This window comes from Chiloscyllium punctatum, chromosome 1, assembly GCF_047496795.1.
Source record: "Chiloscyllium punctatum isolate Juve2018m chromosome 1, sChiPun1.3, whole genome shotgun sequence".
NCBI classification, from domain to species: Eukaryota; Metazoa; Chordata; class Chondrichthyes; order Orectolobiformes; family Hemiscylliidae; genus Chiloscyllium; species Chiloscyllium punctatum.
In genome coordinates this window covers 109,454,883-109,473,510 of record NC_092739.1, presented here as the reverse complement: position 1 = coordinate 109,473,510, position 18,628 = coordinate 109,454,883, and the positions used below count along the sequence as shown (strand labels likewise).

General features: G+C 39.0%; 1 protein-coding gene across 3 annotated transcripts in view; it reads right to left on the bottom strand.

Moving 5' to 3' along the window:
* The window catches only part of rit1 (Ras-like without CAAX 1), a 326,724-nt gene that overhangs the window by 203,059 nt on the left and 105,037 nt on the right, over positions 1–18,628 (bottom strand). For all 3 annotated transcript variants that reach the window (XM_072571920.1, XM_072571911.1, XM_072571930.1), the window contains one exon: positions 14,834–14,907. In XM_072571920.1, coding sequence (XP_072428021.1) covers positions 14,834–14,907 — 74 coding nt within the window. The remainder of the gene's footprint in view (positions 1–14,833; positions 14,908–18,628) is intronic.

The following is an 18,628-nucleotide window of genomic DNA, read 5'->3' as shown; positions in this document are numbered from 1 at the left end:
AGCAGTAGCATATTTTGTATTGCTACTGGACTAGCAATCCCGAACCGCAGATGAATGCCCGCTCAAATCTATGGGAAATGTGAATTCAATAAAAATCTGGATTGAAAGGCGAGTCTCAGGGTGACCATGAAACTATCGTTGATAGTCGTAAAATCTCAGCTGGTTCACTAATGTCTTTCAGGGAAGGAAATCTGCCAGCCTTGTCTGATCTACATGTGCATCCAGACACATTGATCTGTCAGATGCTTCACTGCCCACTGGACAGTACTGAATGGGCAACAAATGCTGACCTCACCAACAATGCCCACATCTCACCAACAAATAAAAAAAGCAGGTTCCCTCAACCTTAGCTTCTGATGTTGAGCCTGCAGCAAGAAGCAAAAGAAGAAGAAATCCTTTCAGGGTACCTCAAAGTGGCACAGATGTTTCATTAACATTCATAAATATAACAGTTGTAAATTTATACGAACTTTCACTGTTCAAATGTATGATCTGGTCTCTTTTCTCTGCTAGGTACCTGCATGGTTGTCAGTGTTACAGCTACAGGTGCTGCAGTTAACATAGCTTAAAGGTCTGTCAGATGGACTTCGTACTTTTGAGTTATTACATCCCAAGCAGAGAGAAGAACCTTGAAACCAAAGCAAATCACAACACAAAATGGAACTCTTCCCAGTCAATGAGGTATGTTGAATAGAGCTTACAGCATTCTCCCAGCCAGCAACTCCAGAACAATCAGAAAGTGAAAGAAACTTGTTTGTGTTGCTTATTCCCACTGCAAATGGATGACTGCAGTTTTTGTGGATCTGTTACCAAATGAGCCAATGCCTTGCCATCTGTGAGGGACCTCCTGTGGCAACTCAGCAACAGGTTCTCCTCAGATGAGATATTTTGCTCCTCCATCTTGTGCTATCACAAGACATCCTCCACCTCCACCCCCTTGAAATGTCAGGCTATGGAGGATGCAGAAATTTGCTATGATGAGGGAATCCCTTCTGAGATATCTTGCATTGTCCCGAATGACTTGTCCAGGCAACTGAATCTCATCTTCAGGAGCCCATGGTTGTTCCTGTGGAAACATATGCAATATTTACCCTTCCTCAGACAGGTGTCAGGAAGCAGTGGGTAGCCTTGGTCATTAAGAAACCATTGCTTATCGCCCTGAGGTTGGCTAAGAGATGCATTTACCTGAGAATGTCCCACAAGGTAGAGATCATTGACAGCTCTCTGGGTAACATGTGCAGAGCTGCACTATCTGCTGTGTGGTGTGGTCACAAATGATCAGTATTAATCTGTCTCCTAGTTGAGAATGCCATTTCACTTCAGCTAGCTCAGTTTCATGGCCACACAGTTGCCCTTATTTACACCTAAAATACTGGTCTGAGAATTAGTCTTTGCTTTAAAATAGGATATAAATTCAGTTATATTTGTAGTTGTGGCTATCTAGAATGCCTTACTATGAAGTAGTTAATTAGTCCTCTTTCATTACACAATACAATATCTAATGTATCCTGCTTTCTGGTCAGTTTCAAGAAATTCTTAAAAGTGTTCTATCAACTCTTCAGCTATGCTATGATTGCATTTTTTGAAGTGATTTTTACAGTTTAAATGTAAATTAACCTCACCCATGATTATTACCATCCTTTTAGAAGCTGTACAGAGTCTTGTGTAATTCTTCCTGCATTCTGGTTACTGTTAGGGAGCTTGTAGACCTTCCCTCACAAGTTACTTATTCCTTCTACTGTATCACATTTTCACACAAACTTATTCTAAACCTTGATCACCTGAACCAAATCATCTCTAACTACTGCAGCAATGCTGTCCTTGATTAACAGTACTATCCCTTCCCCTTTTCCCGGTTTAATATTCTTCTTGAACATCATATACAATATTCAGGATCCAATATTTATCATCCTGTAGCCACATGACTATAATTGCTACCAAAGCATATTTACTTTGATGAGTGGCATCAATTCATTTGCTTTTCACATTCAGATATTTTATTTTATCTCTGTATTATCAAGTTTGTTTGGTGTATTTATCAGTTATTTTCTCTTTGTCCCCTCCAGCCAATCTCTGATCCTTGTTACCTTTTTTTTATTCCTTTACAGGATGAGGGTGTCACTGGCCAAGCCAGCATTTATTGCCCATCCCTAATTGCCCAGAGGGCAACTACATTGCTGTGGGTCTGAAGTCACAAATTGGCCAGGCTGGCTAAGGATGGCATATTGTTTCCCTAAAGGACATTAGTGAACCAGATGGGTTACACTTACTTCCATATTTTGCTGTGTTCAAATTATAACCATCTACCGTGGTGGGATTTGAACCAGGGTCACCAGAACATTACCTCTCTGGATTAACAGTCTAGCAATATTACCACTAGGCTAATGCCTCCCCATATTGCTACTTATCTCTCTTGTCTTTTCTTTGCTCTTTGATATACCACATATGTCCATATTTCATTCCCTTTCTCCCACTATTTTGTGGGCTCAACCTCAACACCTAAATAATTTCTAAATAATACTGCAATGTCTGACTGGAGCAACGCTGCCTCCCCTGACTGAGTGCAGCACAACCCTTAGGATTACACCTTTGCCCAAGTTATCCTTCCTCCCCTTCACTATTTCCATAGTTCCACACCATTCAAGCAATGCTGCTCCTTATTTAATTTTTAATGGATTCACACCCTTGGGGCTTGGAGATGACCCAGCTCACAGAACCAGAACTGGAAAAAAGCAGTTAAGTCAATCTGCAGAATGGACAAGGAAGGAAGATTACTCTGGATTTTGATTAACTGTGAAGTAGTGGCTTGCTGAGTAGATGGGGCTATTTTGGAAACTACATTATAGTTAGATATCTTGTGCGTTTTATTTTATTTCTTCTGTGTAAAAACTTCAGATTTATTGATAAAAATAAATCTGTAACCTGGCATGTTTATGTTCCAGTGAAAGAGCACTATATTCATTTTAAAAATACATGATCTACTAAGTCAAATTTAATTCTGGGATCTGACTTAACTAATAGTAACATCAGCCATGATCATAACATAACCCAAGTGATGGCAAGCAGCATGGAAGGTCTGACATTACTCCCAGATTTCAATGAGCTGACTTTTCCCATTGTGCAAAGTTGTAAGTCAAAAGTCATCAGCCTTCTGAGAATCCCAAACAGAGTTTCAACAGCAGGATCTACTCTGATGATTCCTTCTCCTGGGCTCATGACCAATCTCCCAGTGTTTGTGAGTGAAATTTCTTTGATGAGAGAGTGTGGTCTGGCTGGTAGTTAATAAAGAACAATCTTTATCCCAGCTTTTTACAACACTCTCTTTTTCTTTCTCTCTCTCTCTCTCTCTCTTCTCCTCATCTCAGTCTAGGATGCTGTTTTAAATATCAGACTGCCTGAGACCCTGCAAATCTAACCATGACGCATGGCAAAGCCAACTGCTCTGTCCTTTATTTTCAGGTGTTCAATCTGACATGCAGATTTTAATAATAATACTTGGCCTGGGGCTCCTGTTCCCATAGTAACCACACTGCACAGGCATATCCTGGGGCTGAACTAGAAGCAGTTCATATGTTCCTTTTTATTGCAGCAAGTTACCATCAATTAAAGAGACAGTCCAAAAATAGCCATCCCATAATTTTTAGTTGTCCCCCACCCAGCCAGATTAGAGTCATCTCAGTCTACTCTCAATTATTCATAAAATGATGGAAGGTTTTATCAACAGCACTGACAAACAGTATTTGTTCAGCAATAGCCTGCTCACTGATGCTAAGTTTGCATTGTACCAAGGACACACGGATTCCTGATTGCATTATAGCATTGGTTCAAACATGGACAATGCAGCTGAATTCCATAGGTGAGATAAGAGTGATGGCCCTTGACATCAAAGTTGTATTTGACTGAGTGTGGCATCAAGGAGCCTGAGGAAAACTGAAGTCAACAGGAAGCAGGGAGAATGCTCTCTGCTGGTTAGTCTTACCTTGTACAAGGAAAGATGTTTGTGGTTGTCGGTGGTCAATTATCTCAGCTCCAGGTCATCTCTGCAGGAGTTCCTCAGGATAGTGCCCTCAGCAAAACTATCTTCAGCTGCTTCATCAATGAATTTCTCTCCGTCATAAGGCCAGAAGTAAGGATATTTGCAGATGATTGTGCAATGTTCAGCACCATTCACCCCCCCTCAGATACTGAAGCAGTCCATGTCCAAATGCAGTAAGGCTTGGACAATATCTAGGCTTAGGCTGACAACTGGAAAGTAACATTCATGCCACATGAATAACTGATAATGACTATCTCCAACAAGAGGGGATCTAACAACTGCTCCTCGATATTCTTATAGACCATCGAGGTACATGGATAGGGTGAATAGCCAATATCTTTTTTCCCCAGGGTAGTGGAGTTCAAAAGTCGAAGGCATATTTTTAAGGGGAGAAGGGAAGCATTTCAAAGAACCTGAGGGCCAACTTTTTTTTACACAGAGGGGGTGTGTGTACGTAACAAGCTGCGAGAGGAATAATTGCAACATTTAAAAGGCGTCTGGATGGGTTCATGATTAGTAAGGGTTTATAGGGATTTGGGAAAATTGTTGGCAAATGGGTCTAAGTTGGAGCAGATGAGTTGGACGGGAAGGTCAGTTTCTGTACAGTAGAGGATTCTTGGTAATCGAAGTGGAGGATGGGGAAAAATTCTGGCTGTAACAGCTGCTCCTTTTCTGAGGTATTTTAGGTGTTGGAGGCAATTTCCTCGAATTCCAGGAACAGCAATTGCTGTTTTATATGCTGTTGCATTGTTTTGGAACTTTGGAAAAAAAATCAAAACAACAGCAGTTTTAGAAGAGAGAGAATAGACAAAAGAAGCACATGGTGAGGTCAGTGCAGGAGAGAGAGAGAGAGAAAGAACCCACACTGCTAACTGACAGAGTTAGCAGTTACTGCCTTTGCTGTTGAATTCATGTATCGCTGAACATCGGAGTGTGTCTGGGAAAATTAAATAACAGTGAAATTCACAACTGATCTTGGAGGAACCTATTTGGGGAGGTTACAGGACAGAAGCAGATAAGTGGATTATAAGTGCGGCCTTAAAAAAAGTCTGCAGTAGTGAGTAGAGTGGGTTATTTCTTGATTGTATGTTTTATGTCGCTTGAGTAAACTGAAAATATAAGCCATAAGTATTATTTTAACCTGGAGCAGTGTTTTGTGAATGAATAGCACTATTTTCTGGGTCTGTAGATTGAAAGAAGCAAAAATGGCCCTTAGTAGAGTGATATGCTCTTCTTGTCAGATGTGGGAGTTTAGGGAGAGTTTAAATGTTACTGAGGATTATATCTGCAATAAATGCTATCAGATCAAGTTGATCAGTTGGAGAGGCAGGTAGAGGCAATGAGGAATTTACATGAGCAAGGGGATGTGATGGATGGCAGTTATCGGAAGGGGGGATGTCTCAGATACAGTTACATAGGTGGGTTAACTCCAGGAAAGGTAAGAGAGGTAGGCAGGTAGTGCAGGAGTCTTCTGTGGCGATCCCCATTTCAAACAAGTAAGCTGTTTTAGAAAATGTAGAGGGTGATGGACACTCAGGGGTATGTAGCATGAGCAGCCAAGTTTCTGGTATTGAGATTGGCTGTAATGCAATGAGAGGTATGTCGGGTTCCAAGCGATCGATTGGGTTAGGGGACTCTCTAGTCTGAGGTACAGACAGATGTTTCTGTGGCCAGCAGCGAAAAATCAGAATGGTGTGTTGCTTCCTTGGTGCCAGGATCAAGGATGTCTCAGGGAGGGTGCAGAATGTTCTCAAGAAGGAAAGGGACCAACAGGAGGTCATTGTATACATTGGAACTAACAACATAGGAAGGAAAAAGGTTGAGATTCTGAAGGGAGATCATGTCTCACAAATTTGATTGAGTTTTTTGAAGAAGTAACAAAGAAGATTGATGAAGGCAGAGCCATAGATGTGATCTATATGGACTTCAGTAAAGCATTTGACAAGGTTTCCCATGGGAGACTGGTGTGCAAGGTTAGATCTCACGGACTACAGGGAGAACTTGCCATTTGGATACAGAACTGGCTCAAAGGTAGAAGGCAGAGGGTTGTTTTCAGACTGGAGGCCTGTGACCAGTGGAGTGCCACAAGGATCAGTGCTGAGTCGACTACTTTTCATCATTTATATAAATGATTTGGATGTGAGCATAAGAGGTACAGTTAGTAAGTTTGCAGATGGCACCAAAATTGGAGGTGTGGTGGATAGCGAAGAAGGTTACCTCAGATTACGACGGGATGTTGAACCAGATGGGCCAATGAGCTGAGAAGTGGCAGACGGAATTTAATTTACATAAATGTGAGGTGCTGCATTTTGGGAAAGCAAATCTTAGCAGGACTTATTCACTGAATGGTAAGGTCCTAGGGAGTGTTGCTAAACAAAGAGACCTTGGAGAGCAGGTTCATAGCTCCTTGAAATTGGAGTCGCAGGTAGATAGGATAGTGAAGAAGGCGTTTGATATGCTTTCCTTTATTGGTCAGAGTAGTGAGTACAGGACTTGGGAGGTCATGTTGCTGCTGTACAGGACATTGGTTAGGCCACTGTTGGAATATTGCGTGCAATTCTGGTCTCCTTCCTATCAGAAAGATGTTGTGAAACTTGAAAGGGTTCAGAAAAGATTCACAAGGATATTGCCAGGGTTGAAGAATTTGAGCTATAGGGAGAGGCTGAACAGGCTGGGGCTGTTTTCCCTGGAGATTCGGAGGCTGAGGAGTGACCTTATAGGGGTTTACAAAATAATGAGGAGCATGAATAGGGTAAATAGCCAAAGTCTTTTCCCTGGGAGGTTCGTGAGCAAACTTAGGGCACATGGTATTGGGGGCAATATACTGAAATGGATTGAAAATTGGTTGGCTGACAGGAAACAAAGAGTAGTGATAAACAGCTCCCTTTCGGAATGGCAGGCAGTGACCAGTGGGGTACCACGGGGATCAGTGCTGGGAACACAGCTTTATACAATATATATTAATAATATAGAAGATGGTATTGATAGTAACATAAGCAAATTTGCTGATGATACAAAGCTGGGTTGCAGGGTGAAATGTGTGGAGGATGTTAGGAGATTACAGGGTGACCAGGACAGGTTAGGTGAGTGGACAGATGCATGGCAGATGCAGTTTAATGTGGATAAATGTATGGTTATCCGCTCTGGTGGCAAGAACAGGAAGGTAGATTACTACCTAAATGGAGTCAAGTTAGGTAAAGGGGCAGTAGAAAGAGATCTGGGTGTTCTTGTATACCAGTCAATGAAGGTAAGCATGCAGGTACAGCAGGTAGTGAAGAAGGCTAATAGCATGCTGGCCTTCATAACAAATGGGATTGAGTATAGAAGCAAAGAGGTTCTTCTGCAGCAGGGCCCTGGTGAGACCACACCTGGAATATTGTGTGCAGTTCTGGTCTCCAAATTTGAGGAAAGACATTCTGGCTATTGAGGGAGTGCAGCGTAGGTTCACGAGGTCAATTCCTGGAATGGTGGGACTATCTTATGTTGAAAGACTGGAGCGACTGGGCTTGTATACCCTTGAGTTTAGAAGACTGAGAGGGAAGCTACTTGAAACGTATAAGATTATTAAAGTATTGGACACTCTGGAGGCAGGAAACATGTTTCCGCTGATGGGTGAGTCCCGAACCAGAGGACACAGCTTAAAAATAAGGGGTAGGCCATTTAGGACAGAGATGAGGAGAGACTTCTGCACCCAGAGAGTGGTGGCTGTATGGAATGCTGTGCCCCAGAAGGCAACGGAGGCCCAGTCTCTGGATTCATTTAAGAATGAGTTGGATAGAGCTCTCAAGGATAGTGGAATCAAGGGTTATGGAGATAAGGCAGGAACAGAATACTGATTGAGGATGATCAGCAATGATCATAATGAATGGTGGTGCAGGCTCGAAGGGTAGAAGGGTCTACTCCTGCACCTATTGTCTATTGTCTATTGGGGTCGGGGAGTCAAGTACTAGAGGACATAGGTTTAGGGTGAGAGGGGAAAGATATAAAAGAGATCTAAGGGGCAACCTTTTCACACAGAGGGTGTTATGGGTATGGAATGAGCTGCCAGAAGAAGTGGTGGAGGCTGGTACAATTGCAACATTTAAGAGGGTCTACTAATTGGACTGCAGTAATTCAAGAAGGCACTCATTACTACCTTCTCAAGGACAACTAGAGATGGGCAATAAATAGTAGCCAGACAGTGTTGCCCACATCTCATAGATGCATGAAAATGTTTAAAGACCTTAGAATATATGGGCCCTGAAACCCAAGTAGGTGAGGAACTTTTGAAACTTGGGTTTTCATACACTGAAGAACTCCTCCTAGAACATAGAACATTACAGCGCAGTACAGGCCCTTCGGCCCTCGATGTTGCAACGACCTGTCATATCAATCTGAAGCCCATCCAACCTACACTATTCCATGTATGTCCATATGCTTGTCCAATGATGACTTAAATGTACTTAAAGTTGGCGAATCGACTACTGTTGCAGGCAAAGCATTCCATACCCTTACTACTGAAGAAGGACCTTGAAATTGTCACAGTAAATCAATTTGAGTTGTCAAAAGTTCTTGATGACATTGGAAAAAAATGAGTTGTCTTGCACTCCCATAAATCTAAAAACAAAATTAATCATCACCTTCTCCACCGATATTCATGGATCCAGCCCAGACTCCTGGCTCAGACACCCAAGCTTCCCAATATTCACCTCTCTTGTACAGATGCAACCACTGAGGTGAGATACACCAGCATGCCCACACAGAGCTGTACAGTAAGAACTTCTGAGTTAGTTAGTCCATGATCATTACCACACAGAAGTGAAAAGATCACAGCACACAAAAGATCATGCTGGAAACTCTACCTCGAATACCTGATCTGGGTTGTGCAAGCTGAGCACTGCAATTCGCAAGGCACCAAGCTGTATGGCCAAGCTTTATTAAAGCCCAGATCCTTAGAATCACACCTAGCCCATACACCCCAAAGGCTTGCAGATCACATCAAACAGCATTTCCCTGCAAACTAAGTACTGACTGTATCCAATTAACCCACGTTTGCAAAACTCACAAGTATCTAACATTAGTAGTGATTTCTCAATCAGATAGCATTTACTACACAATCCTGAGTGTGCTAAGAATTATCTTGGCAACCAATTTAGGATTATTAGTTGGGCTCAAACTCGCACACTTACATGCACTGGAAGCTACAAATCTTCATACACAGAGCAGTTGGAAAAAAGATTTATACGCACTGTGCATATTTGAAATAATCAAGTAACAGACATTCTCTGCTTTATTCTTAAAGTTAATACTTTAAAATCATAGAATCATGGAAACGTGGAATAATGGCATCATACAGTACAGAAGAGGCCATTCAGCCCATCAAGTCTGTACTGCCTACACTAGTCCCATTTTCCCACATTCGGCCCATAGTCTTGAATGTTATGACATTTCAAGTGCTCATCCAAATATTTTGTAAAGGTTGTGAACTCTCCCACCTCAACTACCCTCCTAGGCAGTACATTCCAGATTCCAGGTGAAAAAGCTTCTCCTTAAAACTTCTCTAAGCCTCTTGCCTTTCACTTTAAAATTGTGCCCCCTTGTTATTGACCCTTTGACCTAAGGGGAATATCTGCTTTATATTTCCTCTGTCCTTAAGCCTCATAATCTTATACACCTCTCTCAAGACCCCCTCAACCTTCTCTGCTCCATAGAAAACAACCTGAGCTTATTGAGTCTTGCCCAATAAGAATTGATCTGCCTTGTTTAAAATTTAAACAATGATTGTCAATTAGCTGTCAGTCATTATTAATCAGTGCATTCTCCTTGGTAATATCTCCACTAAAGCAAGTCCATTTGCCAACCAATCAACATTCATTCTCAGTATAAATATTGTTTTTCCTTTACTTTTGTAATTCATCCAAATTCTCCCGCTGTGTGTGAAAATCTTCAACAAAATGACCTATTTATCAGCATTACTCAAGTTCATAAGAAAAGAAGGACCATGAGAGTGATCACCACCTTTCAAACAAAATACAGCACAAGTTAGTGACGTCCACAGCAAGTGAAGCAAACTAATGGAAAAATAAGCCAATGAACACTGAACACTACACCACCCTTTAACTATTCAACAGGGCCAGAAAGCCACTGTCCTTCAAGTGCACTTTCAATATAATTCCAGTAAGAGGCCAACAGAAAAGCCACTGAGAATAGACATTTTCCAGTAGACTATGGCACTTTGTTGGGGAAGAGCCACTAATTGGCACAAACAAGTTGAAAGCTATAAGAGGATGCATAATCAGGGAAAATCACTCCTAAACTGGAAAATGTCCATATCCTTAATGTTGGCATTGGCAGAATACTGACGGAGAAAAACATTATTGGTTAGCTGCCTATTAGAACTCAGGTTCATCTTGAAGACAGAAGCTTAGATTGCAGTATAGTGTCAGTTTGTAAAATCTTCAGGATCTGACTTCACCATTCCCCTTCTTAAACAGAAAAATGGCAGTCAATGTACGAATCTCTTCAGAGTGCAAAACAAAGCCACATTAGTTTGCTTTCCTGTTATGGCAGGTGCTCCTAACAGCATGATCACCCACATATTTTCATTAAAGGAAGCCCTCTCCCTCTGACCCTTCTACTTTTAGCTAGGTCAACATAGGATTCCCAATATTTGCATTCACGTCCAAGACTTACAGGCATTGAAACGTGATGGCATTTTGCATTTTATATTTTTATATGATTTAGTTCTAAAATGCAGTAGAAATTTTTATTCAGTTGCAAAATTAGTTGCCGTTCAGACAGATGTAGAGCATCAGCAATGTTGAGCTCTTGATGCAGTTTCATTATCCTTGTCCAGAATATGCCATATAATCATTTTGATAAAATACATGAAAACGCGTAAATTCTGAAAACATCTAATAAATTAACTCAGTGAACTGTAGAACATTATAGGGCTCTGCAATTATCTGTAGAACATTATGGGGCTCTGCAATTATCTATAATAACTGCCTTTATGAGTATTTCAAGGCATGATTAAGAAGAGTCGCCTTCTTTGATATTATGGAGATGCCACTTTAATTACCATTCACAAACAGCTACAACATTCATTGCAAATAAATTGTCTAATGTCACTAGCATGTATTTATTACTTTAATAGCAGCTCTACATAGTCAATATTTTAAAAGAATGTAGAAGAAATGCAATCTAATTGTTTGTCCTAAATGCAATCACAATTTAAGGCCATAAAGAAATGTTAAGGCCCATTAACAATTCGTTCTTGTAAATCTTCAGCTGCAGTATCAAATAACATTCCTAATTATAACTTCAATAGAGTACCCGAATGGAGAAGCTACAAGTATCAGGAAGACCTAATAATCTAGGACTCTTCGCTAGAATAAAGTAGATGGAGGTGTTTTATTAGAAGTCTTGAAAATGATGAGCAGACATGTTAAGATAGGTGTAGAGAAGTTGATTCCACATGTGGGTTGTCCAAAGCTGGAGACCATAAGTAAAGATAGCCACATTATATCAAATCAAATACAGAAGAAACTTTCCTTCGAGCATGGTGTGGAACTTGCTATCACATGGAATGGTGAAAGCAAATAGCATTGCTTCATTTAAGTGGCTATTCAAGAAGTATCTGAGAGAGAAAAGAATAGAATGATGATCCAACGATAGTGTTCCCTGAGTAACATAATAAATAGAAGTTTAAATAAACCAGAGAAAAGACAAATGTCAGGAGCAAGATTCAAGTTTCCAGTTTCTGAAATGTTCACATTACTGAAATTGGAAGTTACGCTGTGTGAGTCTAAAGTAATTCTACAACAAGATTCTTATTTTGGAAATATCAATTCAATTGCAATTAGTCGTACCAAACCTGGACAGAATGATGACATTGCTCCTGAAGGATGAAATGGAAGACTTGTTGAGTCACATCAGTAAGCTCAACTGGTTCGGCACACAGTCCAAATCAGACCAGACGTGAGCTTTGAAATATTATACCTTGGCCACAAAAAATCCAAAGGTAGAGGGCAACTTGCAAGTGAAAAAAAGAAGAAATTAAAATAGAGAAGTGTCTGTTGAACTTCTCAGTTTTGGGTGATCCCAATAGCATAACATTGATCATGGGTGACATGGTGGCACTGCTGCCTTACAATACCAGAGATCCGGGTTCAATTCCCACCTCAAGCAACTGTCTGTGTGGAGTTTGCACATTCTCACCGTGTCTACATGGATTTACTCCGGTTTCCTCACACAGTCCAAAAATGTACTGGTTAGGTGAATTGGCCATGCTAAGTTGCCCGTAGTGTTAGGTCAAGGGGTCAATGTAGGGGAATGGGTCTGAGTGGGTTGCTCTTCGGAGGGTCGGTGTAGATTTGATGGGCCTGTTTCCACACACTGTAAGTAATCTAATTTAGGTTGTTTCACATGCAAATTTTGGCAATGGATTTACTATTGTGGAAGAATTTATAATATTCCTTGTGGAAGACATTTGGAAAGTTGCCTTTGGACTGGGATGCAAACAAAACAAGAAGGATGATGATGAGTACATTTGCCATTGAAACTGTTGATGCTATGAATATGGCACTCCAACTGTCCACGTTCCAGGAGGAAATGCTATCTGTAAAATGGACTTAAAGAACAATACTAATAAAATGCTACTTTGATAAATTGGTCTTTGCGAGACCTGAAGAGAATAGCAGCAGCCGGGAGAGAAGGTAGCAACTATCAAAATGGAAGGCTGGCAGCAATGTATTAAAAATGTTGGATAATTAGACTTTGGACACTTTGGGAGTTAATATTTAAAATTAAGCTTCTTTCTCTTGTGGATTTACAGGTTCTCAAAGATAAATGGATGGTTTGAAATAGAAATAAGGTTGTGGCAATGATAACAGTCATTAACAGTCATGACTTCAGTGACTAACATAATAAACATAGGTTGAGGTATCAATTAATGATGGTACAGGAAAATATTCTCTTACAGTAAAGAGAAATTGGGTAAGGAAGTGTCGTTGAAGAGAAGTAGCACATGAATGGGGTGCCTTTAAAAGCATTTGGGAATAGATGGATTACATCTGTAACGTATATCTTCTGTAGGCAACATGCAATAAAAACTGAAAACCTGATCTCTGTTCTTAGTTCAGTCAATCACTGTTGTAAATCAATAGAGTATGTCCTATATATTTAACAATCAAGAGTTCAGTATTTGCTCAAAGTATGTGGTTCATCATGGAACACAGCAGCTTGATTGTGAATAATTAATTGGTACAAGACACTTGTTCAAATTTCTCCGGAAGAGGTGGTGATCTGGTGCATGAGTGTTGAGGTCAAGCAGAGAGTTTTAAGATTTTATTTTGAACAAGCCATCATGCTCTTCCCTATTCTAATTTCAGATTACTCTCTGATTAAAACTCTCATTATGGTGGAAAGCTGCAGTAGCTCCTTTAAAAACTATCTGTTAGGTCATTAACAGACTTAGCTTTCCAAAATGCAGCCAAAAGAGTGTCAGAAAAATGTGTAAAATTTGCCATCTTAAATGTTCAACTCTTTGCTAAATATTTAAATCATTCCCATTGTTTTAAATGCATCAAAACAATACAAATTTTTGGCTTTTAATAGAATAAAATGTTTGACTTACTCGTTAGGTTACATCTCTTGACCAAGTAACCAGATAAATATGTCCATCACATCTTGTTAATACAACAGAAGAAAGAAAGTCCACTTATTTTGGAAAATCTGTTCGTAAAAATTTGACATAGCAAAGAGAAACTGGAATTCAATGAGAATGAAAGGCAATGAAAGTTGAGGAAAATTGAATTAAATAAGGAATTAAAGAAACAGGTGACAACAGGAAGACACTTTATAACTCTGTATTTGCCAGCCTGTGATTTTCCTCTGAAAGCAAATGTGCAGAAGTCTGTGATCTTGTGGATGCTTAAGTAGAAATCTCTGACTAGGATTACAAAAGAATGGAAAAAAGAAATAAAAGAAAAAAAAGTGAAGTGACTGAGGAGACAAAATAAAACAGCAAATTAAAAGAATTGAGGCTTTGTCTACACGGTACTAAAATCTAAACACATATTTCATTTCCACAAGACATTCAAATGACAACAAGCTGTGAATCTTTTATAATGTCCACTCCTTTTGTGGTTTTAGGAGTCATTGATGACATTAATTTACCAATCATCCAATGCTAGTTTCACAATTCTCTGCTATCCCATTTCTCTTTGTTGTAGTTTCAGCAACCTCTGTGCTGGTTTTCAGGAAAGAGGATGGAACTGGCAATAGACTGACTCTGTTAGTGGTGCTATACAGTACACAGCTAGCTTCCCTGGAGATATTATTAACGCAAATTAAAGCTGAATTGAGGCATCGTGATAACAAACTACTGTTCAAAAAACTATACTCTTCGGTTCATTTCAACTGCCATTATGAAATGGAGTCCTTTCTCGAGCAATAATGGTATCAACTTATAGCTATACACCATGATTAACTAATACAACATCACAAGCAGATTTCTGGAGCATTATAGAATAAATACAGCACTGAGCCACATAAGGCGATCTAGGGCTGGATTTTTATAGAGTCAAGGAGACTCCACGGAGATGGGAAAATGGTGGCCAGGACCCTTTCTAAATTCCCAAACCTATTCCCACAGTTTCCAATTTTCAATAGTGCCACTTTAGGGTGCTGATAGTTTCTGTATTTCTTGAAAGTTATTTCTTCTCTGGTATATTGAGATCTCTTAAGCAGAATATTGAGGCATGCTATAACTTTTGTTTGTTCAACAACTAAAAGGATGATAAATATAACATTAACCTGTCCAGCTGTGTCCAAAATGTCCAAATATGCAGGATCATCATCAATTCGGACTTGAGTCTTGTATGCATCTTCTGCAGAGAAACGTGAATTTAAACATGTTTTGATCCATTATGTCTTGTTTTTAAAACATTTTTGTCACCATTCAACTGATATGAAGTGTTTGCAATAATTTATTTTTAGGAACCTAACAATTCCAATGGTTAAAGTACCAATGTTTTCATGAAGTGAATTGATCAGTAAGATAGAAAAACTTCTTTATTATCTGCAAATACACTATAATCAAAGGATCATTTCATTGCTTGTATGCAGCTTGCAAGAAGCAACAGCTGTTACTGTTGAATTTCTCAATCAAATACTCAAATCTGCCTTTGGCTTGTCAAGTGGATGCCTTAAAGAAGTACAGAGTCCATTTGATTTATCTGGTCCCTGAATTTACTTGTTTAAAATATTTACTGTAAAAATAGTTACATTTTTGAGAAGATTTATAGCTCAGGTTGATGATAAGTATGTAAGTTAGCTCTCTGAGCTGGAAGATTTGTTTTCAGATGTTTCATCACCATACTAGGGTAACATCATCAGTGAGAGTCTCCAGTGAAGCACTAGTGGTATGCCCCACTTCTCTATTTATAGGTCTTGGTTTCTTAAGGTGGGTGATGTCATTTCCAGTTTTTTTTTCAAGGGAAGGTAGATAGGATCTAAATTGATATGTTTTTGATGGAGTTCTGCTTAGAATGCCATGCCTTTAAGAATTCTCGTGCACGTCTTTGTTTCACCTGCCCTAGGAGGTATGTGATATCCCAGTCAAAGTTACATTAATTACATGGGTGAATTGTCTCAAAATCTCCCGTTATGCCTGATCTTGAGGTAGAAGGAAAAAGAGGGCTAACTGTAAGGTGGGATTAAAAGGGCACATACTCATCATTTAGCAATTGCACAGTTTATACAAGTCACATGACTGGCATTATAATTGTAGTAGCCCCAGGCAAAACCGGAGACAATATGATTAAAGTGAAAACAGGGTGCTCTGCGCAGTACTCTGATTTTAAAAATGCTACTTCTCCATTCTCACCAGCTGATCATATTAAAATCATCCATCAAAATGACCTTAACTGAAGTGATAAAATAATTAAATAGCTGAATGGGAATTACTTTTGTGAGCCATCATGAACCTTGCTTTTAGTGAACTTTCAACCTGTGGAACCACTTCATATTGGACTTCCCTGAACTTCTCATTAGGGTGATATAAGCATGTCACCATTCCTAAATTGCGTTTGAAGTACCATGTTAAAAATCATACAACACCAGGTTATAGTCCAACAAGTTTATTTGGAAGCACTAGTTTCCGGAGCACTGATCCTTCATCAGTTGGTTGTGGAGTATAAGATCATAAGACGCAGAATTTGGAGCAAAGGTGATTTCAATGTTGTGTGATTTTTAACTTTGTACACCCCAGTCCAACACCGGCATCTCCAAATCTTGAAGTATCATCATTTCCTTTATTTTAGTAAATTCAGCAACTTCTTTGTATGCAGCAACATCCCACAAGAGGTTAATGCATACCATTTGTCTTTAATTTTAAACACAGTTTAGTTGTGGCAATAGGCAGGGAAACAGATTAGATTGCATAATTAGGCTTGCTGTCCTATTGGCCTTGAAATTTGTTGATCACTGATATTACTTTGCAGCCAAGAGAGGTGATTGTCTCATCAATTAATGTAAGTGGGGAGTTAGATTATATCATTTAGACCCAATGCAATTTTAAGTATTTTGGTCAGAAGCCAATGCTTTGAGTAATTCCCAGTGTTATAGTTACTGAGTGATGTGACTGGAAGTTAAATTTCAAGTGGTACCGAACCTATACTTCACTCGTCATGAGGATCTTCTAAATCCGATCTGAGCTCCTTGTTTGCTTATTTGTAATTCTAATTGTCCCAGCTGATATTATTACTGGTCTCACACAGAAATCTAGCTTGATAGATCATATTTTATTGTATATTTTTAGTTGTGACAAGGCAGTCTTTTGCTGATATACAAGCATGAAATGCTGCAAGTTTTATTTAGACCATATTACAGAAGTTCATTTCTCAAAAGAGATGAAAATAATATTGAATATAAAAAACTATTTATGCAAAGCACAAGTATAAAAATTTCAAAAGATACAGTAAAATGCAATACTGTTAATCCTAAAAATACTCCTTTACAATCTTCACAACAGAGAGAATTCCTTTTTTTTCACAATTTTAAGGCTTTTTATGTAACAATGTCTTCAATGTCCAATTTTGAGAATCTGGTAATCTCTTCCTGGAGCCTTCATACAACTGAATTTAGACTTTCTCAGCTTTAAATAGCCCCTGCAGGGTTTTAACCAAACATTTCTAGTCTGGAGCTTTAAAAGTAAAGTCCTTACACTCCGGTAACCTTGAACAGTCCTGGATTACTTCCTTTTCTCAGGATCAACAGCTTTATGCATCCAGCTTAAAACAAGCCTTCTATAAAACTGCCCAAACTGTAAGTAAAGAGGTTTTTTTGTTCAAAACCATAAATCAAAAGGAAACAAAAATAAATTGCTGACCTTCTGAACTGAAAATCTAATGCACAAATATTTAGTTTGTTTGCTAATAAAAATCTGCCAATGTAAACAAATTCCCATTAGCTCCTTCAAAGTATACGTCTTGGATTGTTTTAACAATAAAAATCATCATCGCTACAGAAATGCCAACAAGTTAATCATTAAAACACTCCAGCCACAAAGAAAACACATATGCCATATCTTAAAACTCCAAATTAAATACATAATTATTATTTATAGCAACAGTTAAGTATAATTATGTAATATTTACATAACATATCATTATACATACCACTTTAAGCCACAATAAGCGATGTTGGATTTTAGTGTACACAGGAATCTCAATTATCCGAAGTACATGGGTAGGGAGCATTACGTTTGGTTAATCGAATGCCAGATAAATGAATGCTGGATAACATAGGTTAGCCAAGCATCAGAATCTTGCGAGATTGCCAGATGATCTTAAATTCGGACAATCAAATGCTGGATAACCAAATGCCAGATAATTGTGGTTCATCTGTAAGGTGATTGCTGACTAAATTTTCATTTAATTATTACCAATGCATGTCACTTTATTGAATCACCTTTACTTCAGTTTCAAGCACTGACTCTCACTTTACTGTCCTTACAGAGTACAACACTGAATTCAATTCCACATTATCATTATAAAACCTTTGTCCTATTCTTGTATCTAATAGTCATTTGTCATCATCCAACTGCTCCAGTGTATTGTAGTGTTGAATTTCCTGAAGCATATCACGATGGTGAAGATGACATATGGGTCCATTGACTCTTCTCCCTGAGCAAAGAAAACATTTCACTATTTCATGATGATACTGCCCCTTTCATTTCAGGCCAATGTGGAATAGTTTACAGTTTTGGCTTCTCTCAGTGGAAATAATCTTTTTGTTGTTTCTCTACAAATTGGCAAGAAATCTTATAACCTTTATAAATACTTCAGCTTTGGAGGCCTTAACATACTACTGAGATATTGACCAGTGGCACTAGCAGACTAACACTGGAAACAGATTATTATTAAACTTGATGAAACTGATTCATCCTGGTCCTTTATGTCTAGTAACATTGCCCGCTCTAATGTCTTTTGTATGATCAATAGTGGAGCACTGATGTGTGAATCGACTTCACATTGTTATCAACATTTGATTCTGGGTTCATCCCACAAGGTGCTGTATTTTGCATTCAGCTGGCTAGTATCAGTCGAT